This window comes from Galeopterus variegatus, unplaced genomic scaffold (genome assembly GCF_000696425.1).
Source record: "Galeopterus variegatus unplaced genomic scaffold, G_variegatus-3.0.2 Scaffold132, whole genome shotgun sequence".
In the NCBI taxonomy this organism is placed as follows: Eukaryota; Metazoa; Chordata; class Mammalia; order Dermoptera; family Cynocephalidae; genus Galeopterus; species Galeopterus variegatus.
Window position 1 is genome coordinate 177,303 of NW_007726243.1, and position 27,268 is coordinate 204,570.

General features: G+C 40.1%; 1 protein-coding gene across 1 annotated transcript in view; it reads left to right on the forward strand.

Annotated features, from left to right (window-relative positions):
• MYH15 (myosin, heavy chain 15) overlaps positions 1 to 27,268 on the forward strand; it is a 134,015-nt gene that overhangs the window by 76,770 nt on the left and 29,977 nt on the right. The window contains exons 26-31 of the mRNA XM_008588775.1: positions 924 to 1,014; positions 3,003 to 3,392; positions 13,181 to 13,307; positions 18,728 to 18,846; positions 22,639 to 22,835; positions 25,915 to 26,264. Of these exons, the coding sequence (XP_008586997.1) occupies positions 924 to 1,014; positions 3,003 to 3,392; positions 13,181 to 13,307; positions 18,728 to 18,846; positions 22,639 to 22,835; positions 25,915 to 26,264 (1,274 nt within the window). The remainder of the gene's footprint in view (positions 1 to 923; positions 1,015 to 3,002; positions 3,393 to 13,180; positions 13,308 to 18,727; positions 18,847 to 22,638; positions 22,836 to 25,914; positions 26,265 to 27,268) is intronic.

Here is a 27,268-nt window from a genome sequence, read left to right on the forward strand (position 1 = left end):
GAAATATTTGCAACAAATATCAAAAAATAAACATCAGGTATATTTAAAGAAAATCAATGGTTTAATAATTAGATGAACACCCTGGTAGAAAAATAGGCAAAGGACAAACAAGCAATATATTTGGTTTATTGGCCGTTTTTAATTACTGATAGTTGAAAATATGCTGTCGTCACTAGGAAATGAGGACATTCAGAATAAAACAATAAAATATGAATCTATTCTCCAAGAAGAATTTTGAAGTATGCTAATATTAAGGGTAAATATTGAGAAGTAATGATATCATACTGCTACTAGAGAGCAAAGGGCAAGGCTATTACATGTTTTAAGCACATACCTACACATAACCCAGCAAATCCCTGCTCAGTACTCACTCTACACAAACACTTTTGTGTACACAAGGGGGCATGTATATCAACAGTATTATTTGTAAAAGCAAAATATTGGGAAAAACCTAAATTCTTATTAATAGGGACATTCACAAATAAAGTACGGTATGTCTAAGTCATGGAATACTATGTCATAGTTAATTTTTAAATAATGTGTGTGGGTCAGCATAGAAAAATTTCCAGCATATTATCAGGTTAAGAATAAGTTAGAGATCTATATGTGCAAATGTATACAGTATTATATTTTTCACGGTAAAGAAAATGAAACTACTTCTGTAGATACGAACACACTCATAACCCGAACATTTGTCATTACCTAGAAAAATGTCTGGAAGGATTCACATGACATGGATAATGGTGGTTCCCTCTAGGGAGAGAAGAGGGACTGGGTGGAAGATTGGGTGCAGCCAAGAAAACTTCAGATGTATATGTAATCATTGAATTTTTACAATGAGAATGAGTTCACATTTTATTTCTATAATTTAAAAACTACGTATTATTTTGAACAATTCCATTTGATAACTTTTTCTAAAACAGGAGAGAATTAGAAATGAGTCAGATGAATTCAAAGATGGAAAATAAGAAGGGCCTGGTGTCTCAGCTGCAGAAGGTGGTTAAAGAGCTTCAGGTAATTATTTATCAAATACCTATGTGTACCAGTGTTTAGATCCATGGGTGACGATTGGTGCTTCAATGACAAATGCTCTGCTAAGGTATCCAAACCATTAGCAAATAACAGACAGATGCAGAAAACAGAGTCATTAAGAAGGTAAACTGAGGCATTCCACAGATGTGTGACACTGAGGAAAATTACTTAAGCTTAAATTTCCTTATCATGGGAGTAGTAAAAATGAAGAGTTAATTTGTTGGATGTTTGCTGTGGACTGGGCATTGTACTAAAATCCAGGACATCTATTGTTTTACTCATTAATCCTCCTGACATTCTTTGAGCTAATATTATTAAATGCAACAGTACATGTAAGTGGTAAACACAATGCATGACCCATAGTATGCAGTCAGTGTTAGCAATTCAATTTTTATAATGCTTATTCTTTGTGATTAGAGGCAATTATGATGAAAATTAGTAAATTCTGTAGCTTTTTGTAGCTTCAAAACACTATTTGATAATTGGCAGCTGTTTATAAGTTTTAGACCATGTGACTGCATTATGCTATATGACCATGTTATAAAAATATACAAAGTAATTAAATATATATGTATTACACATGCACACAGACATCCAGCTGATTGTTTTTCCTTTGGAGCTGAATAAATATCTCAGTAAGGTGGACATTACTCAAAATAATTCTGGAATCCCTTTCTGATACTTATTTCTGAGACATTTGAGCCACATAAGAAAACCAGTCTCACTACTCTGTGGACATGTTTTATTTTCAGGCACAGTATTAGTCTCCAGATGATTATATGTCATATTCACCTGTCTTATCTTCAAATGACACTTTATCCAAAATTGTTTTAAAAACACTGTTTGTTTTTTAACTTACCTAAAGGGTAAATTATTTTACCTTGACTACTTCAAAAAGTTCTCCAAAGATTATTTCTGAAGAAATGTTTCAGAAATGTTTGGTTCAATGACAGGATTGTTTGGGATAAATGTATTGGGTCCCATAATAACTAGTTGGAAGGATATCACATTTACCTGGATGTGGAAATCACCCCCTCTGTCACACCTAATCTGTAGAACTGATAGATTACGTATTTGGTATGATCTAGAAATTAGCTTTCTCTAAGCCATGATACTCTTATTTAATGGAAAGGAAAACATATACTAAAATAGATTCTATTCTTTTTTTCCTCCCCTATCCTAACTTATGCCTAACTGTTTAAGGTGATGTTAATAAACACCAGTGACTTCACTATACTGTAATACAATAACGCTATCAAGATTTGTAGAGTTATTTGCCCCTACACTAAGAGTTTGGGGTCCTCAGAGTTATCACTTCCTTCTCCAATAATCCTGCCTCCAATGATAATATCCCCATTCCTCTACCAATTCTATTTTTTTACTTCAAATCTCCTACTACTTGACATCTCCTGCAGACTAGGAGTAATCAAGTAACTGAATTTGTTAACATTATGTATAAAATTAAATTGATGCTGTTTTTTATGAGTAAGTTGCTTGAACTCGGAGATGTCAATTCTGTTGATCAGATTTTTGCCCAAGTTCCTGATAGTCGAGATGGTCAAGTAAACAAATTCCAGAGGAGTAGGTTTTGTATATAAAATTCATGATGTTATTTTCTATAAACTCTCCTTAGAATATTTTCTTTCATATGAAAGGTCTTTTCCTATTCCTTTAGGAAGTGCTCTTTATTAAAGTTTCCTGTCCATGTATATAATTCAGTGAAGTTGCCCATCATCAAGGGCTGAGATGTCTGGAAGAACTGCAAATTCCAGTTCTGGCCTTGGTACTTTTGGGGAAAATCATTTAACTTCTGTGTACTCTATTTTCTCAAGTTGTAAATTGGGAACCATAATGTCATGTTAGCTTTCTTAGTTGTGAGAAAGAAAAAAAAAAAAAGAATAGAGTAAAACTATTGAATATAGGATATGCTACAAGTACATAGTAAAAGTCGAAATTATTTATTGCTACAGACTCAGATACAGGATTTGAAAGAGGAACTGGAAGCTGAAAGGACCACTAGAGCCAAGGTGGAAAGAGAGAGAGCTTCCCTCACCCAAGACCTGGAAGACTTGAATGAGAGGCTGGAGGAAGCAGGAGGGGCCAGTTTGGCTCAGCTGGAAATAACTAAGAAACAGGAAACAAAATTCCAGAAGCTTCGCCAAGACATGGAGGAGGCCATGCTGCACTTTGAAGCAACTTCTGCCTCTTTGAAGAAGAGACATGCAGACAGCCTGGATGAGCTTGAGGGCCAGGTAGAAAATCTACAGCAGGTCAGGCAGAAACTAGAGGAAGACAAGACCGATTTGCAGCTACAAGTGAATGACCTCCTGACCCATGTTGAGCAGATGACCAGAGCTAAGGTAGCCACTCCCGTGCCCTCCTTGTGAGCCTCTGAACATGGAAGGAGGTAGGGGAGGGGAGGGCAAAGACCTATAAATGAGATTGGTGACTAGAGGTATTTGCTAATGGAGGCTATAGTTCTTCAGACTGACTAGATCAGGCCTAACCTCAGTGCAGCCATCACCTGAATGTGACCTGACGGTAGATTCTGGTTTTACCAGAATTCCAGTCCATGTTCCTTATGCATCTTTCTGGTGATGGCATAAGTAAGTGGGCTAGAAAAGTGAAGGCACTAGCAGTGTGTCTACTGAAGAATGACTTTGTGTTGTGAGCACTCCTTAGGGGTGGCCCAGATACTTTTAGAGTCTGTTTGAATGAATGGTGAACACATACAGCTTTGTTGAGAGGAAGAAACTTTTTCTCCCTTATGTCCTCTGGCATCTCTTCAACCAGCCAGCACTAGAGGAAAGTTTCATCACATGTTCTTTCTTTTCTGATCCCATTAACCTGTACACTGCAAGCTCTCATGCTAAATGGTTACTATTGGATCATGCATAACAGCAACCCTACCTCTGTTTTAGGTTCAGCAGAGCAAGTGGCTAGTTGCTGCAACCTTTGCTCCTAGTGAGAAGAATTTGAAAAATCATCTGGGAAAGACATGACCCAACAATTAAATTTTATCTCTGTGAATTATAGCCAGAGAAATGTAGAATATCTTCAGAGATATGGAGTGGTTTCTAAAATGTTTAACACTAATTCCTTTTAAAGTCCACATTGAGTAGAAAGAAACAGTCACTCTGCTTTTTCTTCTCTCTCTTTCTCTCATCTGTCCCTATGACTAAGCCCATTCCTGCTGCTATAACAAAGGGCCACAGATTGGGTAATTTATAAATAATGGAATTTTATTTTTCACAGCTATGGAGGTTGGGAAGTCCAAGATCAAGGCACCAGCATATCTGGTGTCTGGTGAGGACTCTCTGCTTCCAAGATGGTGCATCTTGCTGCATCCTTATATGGCAAAAGGGAAAAAGGGAAAAGGGATGAATGCCCCCTTCCCCTCTTTTATAAATTCATTAATCCCATTCATAAGGGCTCTTCCTTCATGACTTAATTACCTCCTAAAGGTACACCTTTTAATGCTATCACATTGGTGATCAAGTTTCAACATATAAATTTTGTGTGAGTGACACATTCAGACCATAGCATTTTATCCCTAGACTGCCCCAAAGTCATGCCTTTCTTACAAGTAAAATACATTCATTTCATCACAATAGCTCCAAAAGTCTTAACTCCTTCTGGCACCAACTCTAAAGTCCAGAGTCTTATCTAAATCAGATATGTCTGGGACTCAAGGTATGATTTATCTTGAAGCAAATTCCCTCTCCAGCTATGAGCCTTTGAAATAAGTTATCTGTTTTCAAAATACAATGGAGAGACAGGCATAAGATAGGCATTCTCACTCCAAAAGGCAGAAATAGGAAAGAAGAAAGAGGTAACAGGCCCCAAGTAAGTCCAAAACTGAACAAAATCTTGAAAGTTGAGAATAATATTCTTTGACTCCATGTCTATCTCTGGACACAATGGGATGAGGGTTAGGCCCCCAAGGCCATCAGCAGCCCTGCCCCCATGACTCCACTAAGCATTGCCCTAGTGAGGACTCTCTGTGATGGCCCCGACCCCATACATCTGCTGGGCATTGCTTTAGTGGGGACTCTCTGTGGTGGCCTTGCCCCTGTGGCAGTTCTCTTCCTGGACACTGAGGCTCTCCAGGACATTGTTTGAAATCTAGGTGGAGGTAGCCATGCCTCCACAGCTCTTGCACTCTGTGTGACTACAGAGTTAGCACCACATGGGTGCATCCAAGGTTTACCTCTAATGCCCTCTGGAGTGGCAGTTTGAGCTATACCTGGGCCTACTTGAGCCACAGCTGAAGCTGTAGAGGAGCACTGTGCCTGCATGTGGGGAGCAGGAACTTGAGGTGGCTTTGGGCAGTGAGTCCTGAGGTCCCATGGGTGCCCCAGCCTCTCTTTTGAAATTCTGCTTCCCTCAAGGCCCTGGCACTGGGTCTGTGGTGGGTAGAGCAGCCACAGAGATCTCAGAAATGCCTTCAGGGTCATTCTTCCATTGTCTTGATGAATAGCATCTGCCTTCTACTCATACTAATCTCCTTATCAAATGTTTGCTTGGCCACACCCTTGGTGTTGTACCCTAAAGACAGTTTTTTTTTTTTTTAAAAAGATGACCGGTAAGGGGATCTTAACCCTTGACTTGGTGTTGTCAGCACCACGCTCAGCCAGTGAGCGAACCGGCCATCTCTATATGGGATCCGAACCCGTGGCCTTGGTGCTATCAGCACCACACTCTCCCGAGTGAGCCACGGGCCAGCCCTAAAGACAGTTTTTTAATTCTTAACAATCTGGCCAGGCTGAGAATTTTCCAAATCTTTAAGTTCTGCTTCCCTTTTGACTATAAATTTTGTCTTTAATTTGTTTCTCTCTTCTTACACTTTACTATGAACAGTCAAGAGAAGTCATGCAGCATCTTGAACACTTTGCTTAGAGATTTCTTCTGCCTAATATCCTAGTTCATTGCTCTTAAGTTCTGACTTCTAAAGTACTAGGATGGGGGTAAAACTGAGCCAATTTCCTTGCCACTTTGTAACAAGGATGACCTTTCCTCCAGTTTCTAATAAGGTGTCCTTCATTTCTAAGACCGCATCAGAATGGCCTTTACTGTCCATTTTTCTGCCAGCATTCTGATCAGGACTACTTAAGTAAATTCTAAGATTAATTCTCTCTATCTAGGTCTTCTTTTCTTCTGAGCCCTCACCAGAATCACCTTTAACATCTCATTCATGGCAATGTAAGCTTTCTCCAGCATGTACCTCCAAACACTTTCAGCCTCTGCTCATTACCCACTTCCAAAGCTGCTCCCACATTTTTAGGTATTTTTTACAGTGGCACCCCCATTTCTTGCTGCAAATTTCTGTCTTAGTCTGATTGTGTTGCTGTAACAAAATACCTGAGACTGGGTAATTTATATACAACAGAAATTTATTGCTTACAGTTCTGGAGGCTGAAAAGTCCATGATCAAGTCACTGGCAGATTTAATATCTGGTGAGGGCTCTCTGCTTCAAAGATGCTGCCTCTTGCTATTTCTTCATGTGGTGGAAGGGCAAAAAGGGGAAAGAGATAAACTTTCCCTTGAACTTCTCTTAAAAGGCCACTAATCCCATTCATGAGGGGTCCTCCCTTATGACTTAATCACATCCTAAAGGCCCCACTACTTAATACAATCACATTGGTGATTAAGTCTCAGCATGTGAATTTTGATGGGATACATTCAGACCATGGCACCCTGCTGTTACCAAACTCAGGCCTGGCTGCCCACCCCCTTAAGAAGTAAAGAAAAAATGACTCAGAAGTCAAATGGTTGGTGCTAGAAAAGCAGATGTATTCAGCTGAAGGAGATAGGAGGCTATCCCATCTCAAATATTTAGATTTACTGAGGAGTTCTTAAAGGAGGGGTTGAGGGAATGGAATATGGGAGGTGAAAAGCAGGAGAGCAGGAGATGTGAGTTATAAGGAGTCCGGGTGTATGAGTCAGGTACAAGGTCTCACCAAGGCCTCGTCTGGTTTCTGTTCTCATCTTCAGTGTTATCTCAGGACCCTGCAAGATATTGATTTGCTCCAGAGTAGAATTGTCTTTTCTGCAGCCTGCTGCATAGTTTCACCTAGCATAGCTCTGGTGTACTTGGCTGGCACCCAAGGTCAGCTTCCAGTTGTTTGTCCTTGATCACTTCTCAAACTCTACAACTTTCAAAGAAATAACTGTTACCTTTGTGAAGTACTGATTAGTTTCTCTGCCTTGTTTTCCTATTTAGCTAACGAGATAAGAAAGTTGGAGGGGTTTGGGTGGGAAGAAAGAGTGGAGAGAAAAAAAAAACTTTCTTTTTTAAAAGTTGCCTATGGCCCATGTGGTTTGAGGTCCCAACATGGCTTCAGTCCTGCTCACTTCAACACTGCCATCCTATCCCTCAATGATCTTAGAATATAAATCTAGTGAGGAATCAGGTCTTCTCTGTCTCCTCTTCTGTATTCTGCATTTTCTATGAATTCTGTCTTTCACTGGGCACTGGAAACTTTCTTGCTCCATGCCTTGTAGGCTTCATTTATATCCTTTCTTAGCCCAAGTGAGGCCCTACAACTTCTTCCTGTTGCCATCTTCTACTGTGTCTCTCATTCATTCTTCAGATGAACTCTTCTGTTTCTGTACATTCTAGTAGGAAAAAATAAAATTCTGAAACTATTGACAGATTCACCACAAGTTCATACTAATTAGGTATAAATTTTATACTTTCCAACATCATTTAGACTCTCATTGCTGTTTGGAATTTCTTTATTCTTCTAATTCACTTCCTGTATTATTTTGTGCAAAATCCTTTCTTAGACTATAACCCTGCTTTTCTGAACTCTTCCTTTCAATAAATAAGACCTGATAAGATCAAGCTCATGAATTATAACTTCTGTCTTCACCTTATACATTTTTTTCTTTTCACTTATCCCTTTCTTTTCTTCTTGTTCCAAAGAATAAAATATTCTTCCACATAACCATTATTCACCCATCTCCAAAAACAACAAAAAATGTCAAATAAAAATGACCTTTCCATGGACACTAGAGAATTGTGTCTTGAGAGAAAAGTAAAGTCTATTTATATCTGTCTTATATTTGTCTCTCTGACAAAAGAGTAGCATTCCATTTTATCTCTTGCTATCTAACAAGTCACTTGAGGACCATGTCACTTAAAATTAGAATTTGCTATTATCTCTTGGTTCTGGTTATTGATAGTCAGCTCATATGGTTACAGTCAGATGGCTGTTGAGGCAGGAGTCACTGAGGGTTTCCTCGCTCACATTTCTAGCTCATGTGCTGAGATAACTAGACCACCTGGGAGCTGGCTGGAAATCTCTATCCATGTGACCTCTCCACTTAAGTAACATGGGCTTCCTCACAGCATGGTTGCCACAGGGGGAGTAGAACTTCTTGCATGGCAATTCAGGGTACTAAGAACACATGTTCCAAAACACCAAGACAGAAGTTTCAAAGATTCTTGGGACGTAAGACTTACAATGCTGTGGAGTGACTCTGCATGACTCATATAAGTTACAACTCACAGACCCAGGGGTCTATACAAGAGTGTGAATACCAGAGGGGGGAACCATCTTTGGAGACTATCTCCCACAAGTAGATGCACACCTTCCAACCTCCTTACTCCTTTAATCCCTGCCATCTGTCTTCATTTTCCCTGATTTCCTTAAAAGCGTTCCCTTAAACTGTTCTCTCAAAGATTAGAAATGTCTTCCTATCCCCAAATTGGCATATCTAAAACCAAACTGACCACCTTCTCCTGAAGTTGGCATTTCCTCTGCACATTTCTGTCACCGGCACATGGTTCGTCCCATTGCCCAGGCTCTAATGCTCAATTATTTACTTCCTCTCTTGTCCTTTGCTTTCCAATCAGTTATTGCAGCAGGTCAATCCTTTGCTCTCTTACAGCTTCTCATCCCCATTCCCATGGAGGTCTCTCATTACCTTTAAACTGGACTTTTGCAGTGGTTTCCTAAATTATCTTTTTTGTTTCCAGTCTTTCCTTTTTCAGTCCATCCTCTATAGTATCCAGATTAATATTTCTAAAACATGGCTTTATTGAGTTAAGTACCTGCTTAAAAATGAACTCTAAACTTCTGATTTCAAGGCCTGTGGGCTGTGATTGGACTCAATCTGCCTTGCCAGCTTTAGGTCACATTACTTTGTTTCATGGATCTTCCATTTCAGCCAAGGTAAAATGCTTGCTTTCTACCAAATGTCCATTTTTCCACCAATGTGCCTTTTCCAAACTCATTCTTCTCTCTGGAATGTTCAAGTTCAACTTCCTGAATTAAAATTTTACCTGTTTCTGAATTCCTGTAGCACTGCTGCAGTCCCTCTTGTACTGCTGCATTATATAGTCTTTTAACTTTGCTTAAATAGAAAGCATCTCTGGGCCGAGCCCATGGCGCACTCGGGAGAGTGCATCGCTGGGAGCACAGCAGCGCTCCCGCCGCGGGTTCGGATTCTGTATGGGGATGACCTGTGCGCTCACAGTGCTCACTGGCTGAGTGCGGTGCGGCCGGTCTCAAAAAGGACAAAAAAAAAAAAAAAAAAAGAAAGAAAGCATCTCTAAGGCAGAAACTAGGTCTCATTTTATTCATGTTTACTACAGTGCTTTATATAATCTGTGCACTCAGTTACTAGCATCAACCTTTACATATACCTCTTGGGCTCACAGACTCAGTGACTTGTCCAAGGTCACACAATTATATGGCAGAGTTGGGCCTCAACTGCAAATCCTGCATGTGCCTGTGGGTGACCACATTCTGCTGTTGCCTTGAATATTTGTTGGTGGAATAAAATGATTCTGTTCACTCTCATAGGTATATATGCTCAACTTTGTCTTATTGTTTATTTCATCTTTTTCTGAATTAGAATGCCAAGAATGCCTTAGTGGCACAATGGAAACTGAAGGATGTTCAAAAGCATATTATGCTGACAGGCCCAGGGCAGTTTAGAAGTTATAGGCATTCTCAAAATTATTTTGATTACTTTGAATTCCCATTGCTTCCTACATTTCTGGGAGGCAGCATTTTTATGTCATTTTGAGAATGAGAATTAAGATGAATGTGCATTATTCTATTAACCTCCTTTTTCCTGGTATCAAAATTTACTGTATATCCTTATGCTTTCAAAATTTACTGTATATTCTTATGCTGATTAACAAACAAATGAAGATATTCCCATTTGGAGGCTGACAAGGAATGCCATGAAGTTCCAGCTCACAGGTGTTCTACAGCATACCTAGGCAAAAGAATTTGAAATTCTTTTGAAGGTACGATTTTTTTGCATGCTATGTCCCTGTACAGGCTACCTTTAGACAAACAGCCTCATTCTATTTTGCAGATCCTGCTTCTGAAAATACTTTATGAATTGAAAACACTACCCCAGTGGTTAGCATGGTAAGTGCTTACCATGTAAAGCTACACCTAAGGGCAAGTGCCTTTTCTATAAGCCTAGGTGGACTGGCCACTGTACAGAGGTGCACAAGCCCAGCTGGTCTTCACCACATGGACCTCTTTGAAAATGGGATTCTCTGGCTCCTTTTCTTGCCATTTCCACACACCATTGACTAAGTTGTCTTACAGAGACCTGTGCTTTTTCACCCTCAGCAAACAGGTGCACAGCATAGCATATTCAAGGCCATAAACAGAAGTGCCATTTCTCACACCTGGGTATATTCCTCCTGGCTCAGTTAAAGGGCCATTTATTACTGGAGACATTATAATATAAAGATGGTTCACATAGTTGTCATATTTTTATCCAGTTTTCTCTGAGACCCAGGATTCATGACAATTCGGGCCAACTAGGCCGTCAAGTCAATCAATCCTTAACATTTTCTTTGCCATCACTACTTCATACAACAGATGCTTAGGAATGTAATATTGGACTTTTTTTTTTTTTGCATCTACATAGGCTATTTCAGTTCAAATCCCAATACCAATGCTTACTAGTTGTGTGGATTTGAGCAAGATATTTGGCTCCTCTGATGCTCAGTTTTCTCATTTATAAAACAGAGCCAACCTGACTGAACTCTTGAGGGATGTTGTGAGGAAAACAATGAGTGTGGTGTCTTTGACTGTCAAAGTCACTTTCAGAAGTGAGAGCAAACATATTCAACATTCAAAATATAACTAGGAACTTTGCAGAGAACCTAAAAACTGTGATACTTATCATTACTGTAGTTTTCTTCAAGTCACAAGTGGAGAGTATGGATAATTGAACACACCTGGCAATTAACATCAATCTCTAACCTGTGTAATGCTGATGGCATTGAACAGGAAGCTGGTCATTAAATTTCTGCCAGGTCTAGTTGCACAACCACCACCACGCCTGGGTGTGCTATAGAACACCTGTGAGTTGGAACTACATGGCATTCCTTGTCAGCCTCCAAATGGGAATATCTTCACTTGTTTGTTAATCAGTGGGTAATATCCTGACGAAGTTAAAAAACAAATTGGGGGTCTGAGTTTGAGAGGAAAGATGAATGTGACCTCAGTAAGCTTCAGTGGGTATGTTGGCCAACTTCTCACTAATGTCTGCAAAATTCTGAGTGTCTTAGGCATTTATTAAGTGCCTATTGTGTGTCAAGGACTGCACCGGAGATATAAGAAGATGTAATTTAGTAGTCTTTCACAGAAGTTCAGGATAGTCCCTAGTGTAAGCCTAAAGAGAACAATGTTCAACAGAGCATAGGCTCCAACTAGAGATGGCAAAGGTGTTTGCCAGTTCAGAAGTTTTCCAGAGTACTAAACCTGGCATCATCTTTTAAATGTTCCTGGTCTTTGGCTATTGCTAGATCATAACAATTAGGTTAACACTGAGACTGTTAGGCTTACCACCAACTTTCTCCAGTTCACCAGGTTTCATCATGTTTTTGAAATTCCATTGATTTAATCCCTTCTTTGTGTCCTTATTCTTCCATTTCCATAGCACCCTTTCTTTGGAGAGACAAAGGCCTCATGAGGCTGCTGTATGAACTGAGATTTTATACAATGTAAAGAGGTTAGAAGAGAGCTTGGTACCTAATACATGTTTGCTGCTGTGATTATTTGTATCATAATCAATGACGGAGCAGATGGAAGGCATTCAAAGATCATTTGTAGATGTGTTTCACAAAAACAGATATATAAAATCTATAGAACCATGTAAGCCCACCAATGTCATTTTACCTTTTCTTTTCTTTCTTTTTAAAAAGATCACCATTCAGGGGATCTTAACCCTTGACTTGGTGTTGTCAGCACCACACTCTCCTGAGTGAGCCATAGGCCGGCCCCTCATTTTACCATTTCTGACCATATAAATAATAAGAATGCAAACCACAGCTAATTTCAAGGTAAAGGGGGTTACCTCATCTTACATTTGGCAGCTCTTAGTCCTGTATGAGGATCTTGGGTCTCAAAATCACTAGCATGAGTTTCCAGAGTGTGACAAGAATCTATTGATTAGATTGGTTGCCTAAATCAGGTAGAAGTGCAAAGTCATCTCCTTTTCTTCAAGCGTAAAAAGGTAATTCTGAGAAGTTAGAGTTTGTGACTGTTAGCCCCAAAGTGTTATCCTGAGCTTGCAGCTGTAGTGATTGGGAGGTGCAGTTGCTTTGCCAGCTCAAATTTCTTTTAGGCTGTTGCAGTTCAGGTCCATCTGCTTTCTCCTATCCTGCTTGGTCAGGCTTCTAGGTTTCCTTTCTTCTTCCTCCCTCCCCTCTCTCTTTTCCTTCCCCTTCTTCTACCCTTGTTTATTGGTCTCCTGTAATGTGGCAGGTACTAGTCTAGGCACTAGGGGTATATCTGTGATTAAACAGAATCTCTACCCTCATGAAACTTATATTCTAGTGAGAAAAACAGTTAAATATATAATATAATGTCAAGAAATGATAATGTCTGGCACCTCATTAGTATTTAACATGTTTCCCTCTCCAGAAAAGCAAACAATTCTCGAGAATTCTTTACTGACATCTACAGCCTAAGATGTTTAAACCTCTTAGGGGCCCGGATCCTAGAGTTCACTGTACTTGTGTAAATGAGAAGACATGATTTCCCAATGCTGTCTGTGAAGACAGCACACAGGTGTCAGGAGCCACCCATCCCCTCCTTCGTTGCACAGCTAATTCACATGGCCTCTATTAGCTGTGATCAACCCTTCTTTCTCAACTCATAGACTCATGCTGAGAAACTCTGCAGTCTGTATGAAGAGCGCTTGAAGGAAGCAAATGCAAAACTAGACGAGATGACTCGGATGGCAAATGACCTGACAACGCAGAAGACTAAGCTACAGAGTGAGAGTGGTGAGTAAATGTGCTGCTCTGTTCATGAGTTATACTCAATCCTAGCAGACTTGTGAAGGGACAACTGAGATAACAAACTACTCACTGAGACTGGGTGGGCATTTAAAGGTTCTAGGGGAGGAATGCAGCCTCTAAGATGCCCCTGTCCCCAGAAATCCTCTTGGATAGAAAGGGCCACCTCTGTGCCACCTTGGGAGGCCCTCCATAGCTCCCTTCCATGAAGTAGAAAAACAACAGGGAATCAGCAGAAGCAACTCTCAAGACCAGAGGATGGAAGGGGCTATCCCCACAGTCTACTGGACATGACATTTTTTAGAACTGTACCTCATTGAATAGGCATTTTTTTTTCTGATTTTCAAGAACAGTACTATATCTCTTTTCATACTCATTAAAAGCCATAGTCTGTCCAATGGCCTCCATGGGCCTCCATGATTGGGCCCCCATCATTTCTCTGACCTCTTCAGCTACTGGGACCTTGTCTCATTCTGCCTTAGCCACATTGACTTTGTTGCTGTGCTTTGAACACACCAGGCATACTCCCACCCTAAAGTCTTGCCTTAGATGTTTCTTCTGCCTGGAACACGTTACTAATTCTAAAAGACTTGGAATTGAGGGTTAATCAAATGGACATCTGGGGAAAGTCAGGACAGGCCTTGTTGAGAAAGTGACATTTGAGCACTGTCAGCCCATTTCCTGCATTTTCTTCTCTTTTCATAGTACTTATTGCCTTTAAACACACTGCATACTTGACATAATAAATATGTTTATTTGTCTCATCTGTCGCGGTATAAGTTCCATGAGGACAGGGGTCTCTGTTTTACTCATTGATGTATGTCATTCATCTGATACACTTCCTGTTACTTATTGATGCTCTGTAAACATTTGATAAATAAATTAATAGTAAAAAAAAAAAGGCCCATGGTTTACTCTTTACTGTCAACCACTATTGACATACATTTTTTCTATTTTTCAATCTTTTAAATTGTAGCAATCTATTTGGGGTGTTTGTTTTCAATTTATCGTAAGTTTTTTTGTATCTTGCATACTTAGTTGCTTAAAATGGCTGCTTCTAATCCATCAAGTAGATGGACTATACTTAATCTCGTCCTGTAACTTGCCTTGTTTCTCTGCTATGAACAGCATGCAACTAGATGTCTGTAATTAGAATTATTTTTAGTAATATGTTCCCAGAGATGGAATTCTTCAGTCAATGAAAATTAACAATGCAAACATGCCCAGAGGCACACTTTTAAAAAGACAGTGAAGACCATTTGGGCTGTATAACATCCTTCCGCCAGTGGACACCTCTGTTTCTAGGATAAATCTAAGGTCAAGGCTAGGTTAAAATCGGTTGGCAAAACTGTAAACCTGGAAATCTAGAAGAGGAAAGTGTTTTGGGTTCTAGCAAGGACTCTGAATAAGGCTCTTCTCACACTGCCAATAGGGTGTGGGACACTTGGACTTGTTATCAAGCCCTCAGTTTGATCTTTTGTGTCTTTAGGATGTAGTTGGTGTGGACTCCATAGTCTAGCAACAAAGCTAGAGAACATCTGCATGTTTGGCCCCAAAGGAAGTGCTGTCTAACTTTTGTTCTGATAGGCATTGGCTGCCTTCCCCCAGTTACTGGCATTAATTTTCTACTCACTTTTTTGACGAGGAAATTGGTATGTAAATGAGTGAAAAGAAAGTGGGTCTGAGATGGTAATTCTGCTTAGAATGCAGGACCTTTTTTCTCTTCCTTTAATTCTTATCTTTGCCATTTGGCTTTTGTGTAAGTTAAATTTTAAGCATGTACCCATCCAAGCCTCCCCTTTTCTCACTGGATCTGTGCTCCAGATTTTTTTGCTGCTACTGCCAAGGTTTCCTTCTCATGCCCTGTGCTGTCAGTTTCTCATACTGTGCTTTCAGAGGAGCCCAGTAGTAAACGTGATCAATTAAGCCATGTTAAGTGGGTACTGGTTCTGTAATATGAGTGATATGTTTGTCTCAACCCCCTGATGGATTTGTGTTTCTTCAGAATCCTTTTGAATATGATGTTTTCACTCAGATATTCTTCAAGTTTGGTCCGGAGATCCTCAAGACTCTTAAAGGGTCCATGAGGTTAAAGCCATTTCATCATAATACTAAGAAGTTATTTGCTTCTTAAATTCCTTTGTCATTTGATGGTGCAAAAGCGGTGACATTAGGAGACAGTAGCACTGAACTGCACTAGTAATCATTATATTCACTACTATGTACTCAGTTTTTAAACCGAGTAAAAAAAAAAGTCAGATTCATTTAAGAATGTCTTCAATGAAGCAGTAAAAATTAATTTTATTACATTTCAACCTTGAGTATATATCTTTTTAATATTCAGTGTGACAAACAAGAAGAAGCATAAAGAACTTTTGTTTCATACTGAAGTAAGATGTGTGATTAAGTTCGGCGCTGAGCTAGCAGTTTTTTCAGGGAGTATCACTTTTACTTGAAAGAACGATTGACAAACAAATTATAATTATTCAGACTTATGTATTTGACAGGTATTTTCTCAAATATAAAGTAAGCCTGTCACTTCAAGGAAAACTATTGACAACATTGTTGCCAATAATAAAATAAGAGCTTTTAGGCAGAAATTAGATTTTAGAAAACATGTATATGCCATCCCAAGCTTGACAGCTCTCAGTTCTTAAAGACTTTTCTGATGAGATCAATGGCGATGTTAAAAGATGTGATTTTTTTAATATTGTATGTGATACTGTGATTTATAATAGGATATGCACACATACATACTGTGTATATTGTACATATTTGGTTTTCATCTATTTCCTGGCACACAGCTCCTAAACCTTTAGAATCTCTGGAGTGATGAGTGTGTTTGGTGTGCTAATGAGATGACTGGTGGCTTTGGTCCCCTGGGTAGCTTAACGATGGGGGCTGGTCACCAGAAAGACCAGGGCATTATTAGAGAGTTGGGACTTCCAACCCCACCCCCGACTTCCAGGGAGGGGAGAGGAGCTAAAGATGGAGCTGATCACCAGTTGCTAATGATTGAATCAATCATGTGATGTAATGAAGCCTCCATAAAAACCCAAAAGGACTGGGTTCCAGGAGCTTCCGGATTGCTGAACACATGGAAGTTCCTGGAGGGTGGTGCACCTGGAGAAGGGGTGGAGCTCAGCGCCCCTTCCCATACACCTTGCTCTCTGCTTCTCTTCCATCTGGTTGTTCGCCTGTATCCTTTGTAATATCCTTTATAATAAATCGGGAAATCTAAGTGAGCGTTTCCCTGAGTTTGTGAGCTGCTTTAGCAAATTAATTGAACCCTTGGTTGGGGGATGGGGGGGGTAGTGGGAACCCTGATTTATAGCCAGTCAGAAGCACAGATAAAACAACCTGAGGCTCGTAATTGGCATCTGAAATGGGGGGCAGTCTTGTGGGACTGAGCCCTCAACCAGTATGCTTGACATTATCTCCAGGTGGATAGTGTCAGAATTAAGTTGTAGAACACCCAGCTGGTGTCTGCTGAAGAACTGGTTGGAGTGTGGTACACGGCCTCCACCCCCCACGCACATTTGGTGTTAAAAATGTTGAGTGACTGAAAATAGAGAGAAAAAAGTTTGTTTTTTCCTCTTTTACATTGTATAATGAAATGTGTCAACATTTGGAAGATCTGCATAATTCAGTGAATATACATTTTTCAAATCACTCCTACACGATGTTACAAAATCATGTGGGGTAAAAGATTCATTCATTGTTTAAGATAGACCAATGAATTTTAATGTAACAGAGTAAGAAAGTTTATTGATATAGTTTGATTACATATTGCAACTAATCCTTAAGAAACTTCCATTCCTTGAGTTTGGTGTAGTATCAAATGATGTTCACGGTGATCTGAAAAGACAATGAAAATACACCTCCCTTTCCAATTACATAGCTGTAAGAAGCTGGATTTTCTCCATATTCAAGGGCTTCAGTGAAAATAATATATTTTAATAGACTGAATTCAGAAGCAGGTATGATACTCTAGCTTGTCTTTTGTTAACACAGAGGTTTTTGAAAATACAGGACAATGTCATTCTTCTCATTCATTTTTTTGGTTTTTGGAAACTATAGTTTTCCCCCTGAAAAATTGCTCTTTATATTAACATGTTAACATATCATTGTTTTTTATTATTTTAAAATGAACTAATACATATTTAAAATTTTTCATTTTAATTTCTAATACACTGTGCATTAATATAAAACCCACATAAAGAAAATCTCTTTGGGGTGCTCAGTGATTTTTAAGCATACAAAGTGTTCCTGAGGCCAAAAAGTTTAGGAAGTGCTGCTTTAACTCAAACTGATGCTCCCTTCTAATGCTGAGAGCTTTAGAACTTGTTTGTAACAAGAGGGTTGGGGCTCATAAATAGTAACTGGGGCTTTCAGTGTTGGACTAATTGTGCTATAGAAACAACTACCTATGCCTAGGATTGCTTCAGCTTTTAGTACCATTTCTAATAACCATGGCATTTCTGTCCTATAACTAATGAAAGAAGTTAAGCAAGGAGGGCAGAATAGAGTAGAATTTTTCCTTCTCATTGTTACATTTCCTACCATTTAATGACAATTTATAATATCTGTTTAGCAATTTAGTCTACAAAGTACATGCACATTTAATTTTTATTAACAATCTTTTTTACATTATTATCTTAATCATAATAGAGTAGAATTTTTCCTTCTCATTGTCACATTTCCTACCATTTAATGACAATTTATAATATCTGTTTAGCAATTTAGTCCACAAAGTACATGCACATTTAATTTTTATTAACAATCTTTTTTACATTATTATCTTAATCATACAAATGAGGCAAAAAAAGTCATAATTATCTAAAAATTATATAGCCAGAAATTGTTAGAGAACCACATGACAAATGAGGCAAAAAAAGTCATAATTATCTAAAAATTATATAGCCAGAAATTGTTAGAGAACCACATGTCATAAACAAGAAAGAATGGAATAGAAGAAGGGAATGTGTTCTTTTCAAACTTCATTTGAATCTATCTCCACTGATTACTAGCTATGTATGTTTCTCTGTGAGTCATATTTAAGTAAGTTCCTCCTCTGCAAAATGGGTAAAATCAAGGAATTATGAGAATTAAACTGATAATATGCATAAAGTACCTAGAGTAGCTTCTCAAAAAAATAATAACTACTATTATCTGTTATTGACTCATACTTACAACTAAACATCAGTTTCTTTTTAGGGCTCTCTTGTGGGTCCTGGGAGGATCACTGGCAAGGTTTTGTTGATAACTGGATTTTCAGATCCTCCCTAAATATCAAAAATATGTTGGGAGGAGTCATTCTGGTTGCCCTTAAAGTCAGTAAATCAAGTGGTGGAGGCAGTAAATGAGGATGACCGTGACTGACATACTCTGTGAAATCTTTCTTTTAGGCGAGTCGCTAAGGAGGCTGGAAGAGAAGGAGTCTCTGATAAAACAACTTTCCAGGGAAAAGAGCAACTTCACTCGGCAGATTGAAGAACTCAGAGGACAACTGGAGGAGGAGACCAAAGTAAAGCATCTATTATTTCTCACCAGTAACTTGAATGTGTTAAAAAAAAAAAAAAAAAGTGCCTTTTATAAAAGAAGGGAACATGCCCTAGAAGTTATGAGGGAAAAAATTTTGTTGGACCTTACATATGTCAGAAAGAGCCCTGATGACTAAAGGATCTTCCTCAGGGATTCAAATTGCTTCTAGTCTGTCAGATTTAGAGCAAGCAAAATACGTGTTTCCATTTTGCATTGTTACTTGAACAGAGGTGTAGCAAGGTTCTTTCTGGATTTTGATTCTGAACTGCACATCAAGAAGTGAAATTAAATGAGAGACTAGAATGAAATAGACAGGCCTGGGTTAGCAGACTATTACTTTTAAGTTGCCAGCCAATTATAGAAATTAGCCATTTCTCCCTAGGAAAATATATAATGTTGCTGGAATTTGACCTCAGTGAAAGTGGTTCTTTAAGGTGAAAGCATGGTGACTAACGTGAGAGATGAATTCCTTGAACCCTGTTATTTAAAGCTATTTCTTAGTTCATATTCAAGGCAGCTTGTTACTAAGACCCCAGAGTACCTCACTTGTACATGCTCTCACTGCAAAAGCACATACTCTGAAGATGGAGGTAGCTGAATCTTTGTTTTTAAATATGTAAAATGTTTTTAAGTACCATTTTATTCTCTTAACTCTCCATATTTTCTATATTATATACACATTTTTAAATTACTAGCACTGCTTGTGCTTCAGACATCATACCGGACTCTTCTCTCATGTTTTTTCAATCTTCATGTCCGTCATATGAAGCAGGTAGAATTATATCTTTATACATGAAGAAACCAAGGCTCTGAGAAGACAAATAATTTGTCCAAGGTCATGCAGCTGGTGATACACTGTGAAGAAATTTAAGCAGATAGTGGAATGACTTGATTTATACTGTAGAAGATCTCTCTGGCTGCCTTCCCAGTGACTTCCAAGTGGCCTACAAGGGCCCCCTGATCTGGCTCCAGCCTCCTTCTGTGACCTTACCTCATACATCTGCTTCCCTCATTTACTCCCCTCCAGTCGCCCTGGCTTCTGTTCTGCCCTTTAAACAAGCCACCATCATTCCTGCCTGAGGAATCTTACAGCTGCTATTCTCATTGTTTATGGGTCCTTCCCCAAGGTCTTTGGGGGATGATAAGAAGGAGCCAAACATCATGTCAATCTGTCTTATTTATTTATTTTTACTGCTATTAGAAATTTTACTTTTTGGGCCGACCCCGTGGCGCACTCAGGAGAGTACGGCTCTGGGAGCGCAGCGACGCTCCTGCCGCGGGTTCGGATCCTATATAGGAATGGCCAGTGCGCTCACTGGCTGAGCGCAGTGCGAGTGACACTGCACCAAGGGTTGCGATCCCCTTACTGGTCACGAAAAAGACAAAAAAAAAAAGAAATTTTTACTTTTTGATTTGTTTTCGTGTTTATTTAGTGTGTCCCAACCTAAGTGGCTCCTTAGGGCAGTGGCTTTGTATTTGTTTCCCTTACTTCTGTAATACTAATGCCTAGAACAGGTGTTCAATAAATTTTTTTTTAAAGAAAATGTAATTTTATTAATATTGTTTTTTACATTTTAGGATGTTGCAGAACAGTTGGGAGGGAGGGGGAGAGAGGAGAGGGGAAGGAAATGGGATGGAGGAAGGAGGAGGGGTGGGATTGAGGTCTGTGGCACCCCCTCATTCCCACAGGGGAGACTGGGGGCTTCCAGCAGTAGCTTGGTCATTGCCAGGCTGGGGGCAGATGTCAGGGGGGTGTGGCAAAAGCCCTTGCCCCCCACCATCCCAGCTCAGGAATCCAGGGCCCTTCTTGCTGAGGCTGGTGGTCATTGCTGGGTTGGTTGCTGTCGGGCCTTAAAAACTAACGCCACCTTAAGTGACATTACAAGTGGCGCCATTATGGGCCCACGAGGGCATATTAACGTGGCAGCCTAAGATGGCCCTGGGAGGAAGTAAGGTGGGAGTGTCTTCGGGAACCTTGCCTTAGCCCTTATTGGCCAAATACACACTTCTGTGCTCGTGAACACTGCGTGATCGCAATAGCTAGGCATTGAGACAGGATGCATGCTCTTGTAACCTTTAAGCTGATTGGAGGATGTAAAAACCTCCCTTCCCCATTTGCCTTTAAAAGCAAGTGCTTCTGTGATAATAAACGGAACTGCTCGACAGAACCCCCGCCGTGTCTGAGTGTCCTTTAACTGGGCTGGTTGGGGCCGGCGGTGCGCTCACCTCTCTTCATGGCTCTCTTCCCCTTTCTCCTCCCAATGGGACCAGAGGGAAAGAGGAATCTGGGCAATTCGCTTGCCCACCAAGGGAGAGACTGATAACGAGGCTAGGACTGTTCGGGTCAGCCATCGTGTGGGGGGAGGTAACTGAGGCCCAAGGTCCCCCACTTCCTGTGGTGGCTCTGTGGTTGCCTCTGGGCTGGCTGCATGTGGTGGTGGTGGGGGGGCAGTTGTGCCACATATAGGTTTTAAAAGTTCTTCTTTATAAATAAAATTAAGTTAAATAAGAGGAAAGGTCAAAATTTGAACTCGTTTATCTGATTCCAAAGCCTGCATCCTTCTTGGAGTCGCTGTGTATCCTTCCCTCTCATTCAGCACCTAGAGGTGTCTGGCTGAGGCTGCCATTAATTAAGCCTTGTGCCCTCAGAGCTGCATCTGCCAAAGAAGACACTTTTTCCTAATTTGCATAAAGGCTCCATGAGGACTGGCCAGGGGCCCTGTCCTTCCCACTACACTAGGTCATCTCCTGGCAATGTTGCTGCTACTTTAGCCAGACCATCATTTAAGTGGTAGAAATATTCATTAAATTCAGCTCTGCTGTCCAATAAATATAGGAGCCACAACTATACTACAGTAAGCTATAAAAATTTAGATTTATATTAATTAAAATTAAATAAAATTAAAAATTCAGTTTTGATCACACATACTGTACTGGGCACATTTTGAATGTCAGTAGTCACAGTTGGTGAGCAGCTACTATACTGGAAGTTGTACATATAGAACATTTTTATCATTAGAGAAAGTTCTATTGGGCAGCACTATTTTTTTTTTTCCTTTTTGTCTTTTTTCGTGACTGGCAACAGATCGCAACCCTCAGTGTCGCGCCCGTACCAGACTGGGACCGGCAACGGGATTGCAACCCTCGGTGTTGCTCCCACACCTCGCTCAGCTAGTGAGCGGCCAGTCTGTATGTGGGATCCGAACCCTCAGCGGGAGCGCCGCCACGCTTCCCAAGCGGCGCACTGTAGCAGTGCGCCACCGGGCCAGCCCTGGGCAGCACTATTTTAAAGTGATAAGAGCTAAGATTTTCGGGGATTTTGTTGTGAAACAAAAGACTTTATTTTTCTCATCAATGGAATGAAAAATTTATACTAAATCTCAGTGGTTCTTTCTAGTTCAAACAAGATCTGAGTTATATATTGGTAGATATAAAATCATATTGCCTAAATGAGAGTGAATGTTCTCCTTACTACCTGTGTGTTCTCCACTATTTCCAGAACTCCAGGCCTATCTCCTGTTGAAGCCAATAGTCAGGCTGGTATTTCCCTAAATAGAACTCTCTTCCCTGTTTTAATGGCAGCAATTAGATATTTTCTATCCTTTCTCTTCTTGTTTCAATTTCTCTCCTTGGTATTATCTCACTAGGTTCAGATTCAGATTGAATCTGTGGCAGGTTGTTATTAACCTTATCTAAAAAACATTACGTCATCTTCAAGCCTTTCATAGTTAATGGTGGTACCTTTTGTTTTTTCTTAACACGTGTCCCCCTACAGTCACAGAGTGTCCTGGCCCATGCTCTGCAGTCAGCCAAGCGTGACTGTGACCTTCTACGAGAGCAGTACGAAGAAGAACAAGAGGTCAAGGCTGAGCTGCACCGTGCCCTAGCCAAAGGCAGTGCGGAAATTGTGCAGTGGAGAATGAAGTACGAAAACCACGCCCTCCAGAGAACTGAAGACTTGGAGGATGCCAAGTGAGTAGGGCATGGCTACCCCTAACCTGGAGATAGTCTCTTGGAGGAGGAGAAGGAAAATAACTGTGTCTCCAACGTCTCACGGTATGCACTTTACAAATCTTTGCTGAGTGCATGATCTAGCCACAAACCAAAGCTGAATCAGTCACTGCTGACAAGGAGCACAAGCTCTGGAGGGATGGAAAAAATAAAAATTGTAATACCAAGTGGTAGAGACTATAAAGAGGTCCTGGGAGAGAAAGGCGGCTCTTTCTAGGGGTACAAGGGAAATCCTCACAGAAGATGTGACTTTGAGCTATGGTTTGAAAATAGGTTATCACTTAAAATCCTATATTTCATTGGGAACACCAAAATAACTGAGTCCATGTGTATACATGTCTCTGTATATCAAAGTCATTGTGTCTCTGGTCTACACCTTGTAGAGTACAAAGTGGTCTGTGAAGATGGTCAGGGAAAGATGGAAGCATTTTAGGATCTGTTATCATGTCTTAAAGGACAAAGATTGCTTTGAAAAGAAATTACTTCCTAGCCACCATTAAGGTTAGAATATAAATTGTGTAGCCAATGCCACATAAAGGTTTTAAGTTCTTCACATGAGCTACACAGGTTTTAGGGCCCAGCTGAATCCAGACTTGGTTCCAGGGTGTGGTACTGAAGCATTTTGCTTAGAGGTCAAAGGACTGTGTATCATTGAGAGAAAGTATCGAACTAACCTCAGTTTGTAATCATTAAAGGTTTACTCAAAAGAATGTGTCCCTGGCGTGATAGTTTGGCAAAAATCCAGGCCAGATCAATACATTTCTCTTTAGTTTCAACCAGAAGTAATGTCTTCCCGTTCTTTACCTAAATCTTTGAGAGGCATTGCCATGCAGTTGCTGAACAGCTGCTGTGTTCTGTCCCAGAAGAAGTACCAAGTGATCCATCTCTGTATCCATAATAACTTAAAAAGGGCTTTGGTATGACACGTACTAAAAATAGCTGCAGGAGATGATTTATAAAAATTCTGGACCACAGAAAAGTGGGGCTTTGAACTGAAATGCCTCCTCCTCATATCCAAACATGACATTTTCTTCTGAAGTAAGATTTTTTTTTTTCCTTCTAATGATTAAAGAATTCAGTGAAAGTGCCTACCTGTCATTCTGTTTCATGGCTTCTTTGGGTGGTAGAAAAGAGGGAAAGACTATAGACTACTTTATGACCATATGGATTTGTTGGAACTAGTTCTGTAGTGTGTAACAACTAAAGAAAAAAATGGGCAAACATGGTAATATCTGAAGACCCTTTTTGTTTTAAAATTAGATATAGACTACTTTATGACCATATGGATTTGTTGGAACTAGTTCTGTAGTGTGTAATAACTAAAGAAAAAAATGGGCAAACATGGTAATATCTGAAGACCCTTTTTGTTTTAAAATTAGTTGAACATCAAATAAATAAAGCTTTGTCTATATCATGCTTTTTCTCTAAGTCACCTTAGGGAGGTGGGCAGCTAGAAAAAAAATCTAGGGTTTTTGTTTTTTGTTTTAAGTTAGAAAGTTGAAGATCTGCCTGCTTTGATTTCCAGGCTGGGGTTCATATGATGGCTTAGTTTAGCGGAATTAAGCTCACCTGAGACCCAATTTCCTACTTCTGAGTTCTAAGTTCCCCAAGGATAAGAATTTGATTTCTTCTTCTCCTACGTCCCTTTATATATTATAGGCAATTAACTAAGTGCTTATGGTTGGCAAGTTGAGCAAAAAGTAATTGATATTAAATGTAGAACAAAATTATGAATAAAACAAGGGTGACCAATTTGTCCAGTTTTCCCTGGACTTTCCCAGTTTGAGCGTTGAAAGTCTCATGTCCTGGTAAAATTCTCAGTCCCAGGCAAACCAGCATAATTGGTCAGCCAAAGTAAAACTTCCATTTTCTGGTACCAGTCTAGTATTTCTAAAGTAGTTAAAATACACGTAATTGTTTTACAAGACTCCTACTGTCTTAGGTCAAAAAAAGCATTAAAATCTCTTCTTAACAGTTAAGAAAAAATGCAGCAAAGAAGTGAAGTGACTGTGATCAAAAAGCCAGTGAGCAAGGATTTGTTGTTAGAGCTGAAATCCTTCCTGGATGATGGGGACAGATTGGTTTTTACAGGATCCCACCCAAAAGAGGCTTTATTACCACATTGCTCTGTTGTGTGGTCCATGTGAAGTCCTGAGGACCTTTTTCTGTTTAATAACAGTAGCTCAGGCAAAGCTTTGGTACATGCAGTACCTTTTATTTAAGAAGTATAATGAACGAGTAAGAAAGGGACTGCCAGCCACCCTGCAGGAGATGTAAGTGAAAGAACGCATTTCATCCGTTAGAATTCCTGCAAGCTCTGTGTTATGGGGATGGTAGGAGAAGCAGTCTAATAAGCCACTCCACCTCAGAAGATGCTGGGGGGACAGCAGATGGGGGTCAAAGTAACCTTGAAGAGCAGCAGGACCTGTGAAGTGAGCATAATGATGGGATGGACGTGGGTATGTAAACCTGGGGAGAGGAGCCATGGTGGAGAAGGAACTGAGAAGAGAGAATTGTGGCATGTTTAGGAGCCACATGATAATGTTTAGGGAGAGAGAATGAGCAGGAGAGAGCAAGAAGGTGTTGCTTAGAAGACACGCAGTTAAGGAGCTCTTTAGCGACTGAATGTGCCTACAGATGTCCAAGTTGCTTACTGTTGAGGGACTCTTCAGTACAATCTTCCTCCTTCCCATTTCTTATGAAATCCTCAGTAAAGCCTGGATTGCTTATTAAGGGTTTAGGATAAACAAATATTTATAGAAATGCAAAGAGATCTTGAGTTCCAAGTCTGGGTTGGCAAAGGGTGAGGGAAAATAAAGATGATGTGCACACGGGAGCCAGAGGATACAGTCAGCAGACATCTGGGTTCTGTAGGTGCAAGAAGGTCATTTTCAGACATGATCTGCTTTTGCTTCGTGCTACTAAGCCAACTCAGAGGCTGTCCTGTCCTGTCCCTAAGCACTGTCTTTAATCCAGGAGAGACTTGCTGAGCTTTCTGAGGGTTGTTGCTTCACTTGCCCTTTGGGTTTCCCCTTCTCAGGAAGAAGCTGGCAATTAGGTTGCAGGAGGTGGCTGAAGCCATGGAGGTGGCCAATGCCAGAAACGCCTCCCTGGAGAAGGCCAGGCACCGACTGCAGCTCGAGCTCGGGGATGCCCTGTCTGACCTTGGGAGGGCTCGATCTGCGGCAGCCAGGCTGGACCAGAAGCAGCAGCAGTCTGACAAGGCCCTTGCAGACTGGAAGCAGAAGCACGAAGAGTCCCAGGAGTTGCTGGATGCCTCTCAGAAGGAGGTCCGGGCCCTGGGCACTGAGCTCCTCAAGCTTAAGCAGGCCTATGAGGAGAGCACCATGGGCCAGGAGATGCTCCAGAGGGAGAACAAGAAACTGCAAGGTACTCTGTGCCAGGCGCAAGCTCTGGGAGAGCCTGGGCATGGGGCAAGCTGTCTTCTGTGGGAAGAGGCCTCAGCATCTTCATGCTCCCATTCATGGGAAAACTCTCCAATTTTTAATACTTCTTTTTGAGAATTTTTTTTTTTACTACAGGTAAAATTTGTATTAAATTAATTCTAAAAGTAAAACTAGTTTCCTACCTGGTTTAGCTCTAGTTCCACTCTGTAAAGGAAGCCACTGTTAAGAATTTGTTGATATCCATAGCCTTACCAAGATTTTCCATGTATATATACATGTGTGTATTTTTTACCCAAATTACACATTGTTCTACACCTTTTATCTTTTTAATTATCAATATGCAGTATTTTCTAATTTAACAAATACTTTTGTAGCCCATACTATATGCCAGGCATTATTCTATATATGACTATTCTTTGTTTAGTTGTCAGAGCAGTCTTAGTGTTTGTGTGCTCACCTGTAAACTGGAGATTATATTGGTCATGAGATTAAGTAACTTGTGTAAATTCACAGTGGATAAGTAGCAGATCTGGGATTTGAGTCCAGCCAGCTTGGCTCCAGCACGTACACACTCAACTACTGAGTTATGCTCCTTTCCCACGTACTTTGTGGTTCTTTGCATGCCTGTCCATGGAGACCCACCATGTGCTTTTTTATAGCTACATGGTTTCATAATAAGGATGACTATCACTTATGTAAGTAGACTTTATTCATTTTAGATCCAATCATTCACAAATATAAATAATCATATTATATTTCTCTGTACATGTATTTGTACACATGTAAAAAATTTCAGTAGGATTGATCCCCAGAAATAAAATTGTTGGGTTAAGGAACGAATTTTTAAATTTTGATCTACTGACAAACAGCCCTTCAAAGAAGCTGCCAACATATACTAGCACCATCGGTTATGTTCATGAAAACCCTGAGATGCCCTGGAAGGAAGTTCATTACTATTAGAGGCGTAAACGACAAACAGCCCTTCAA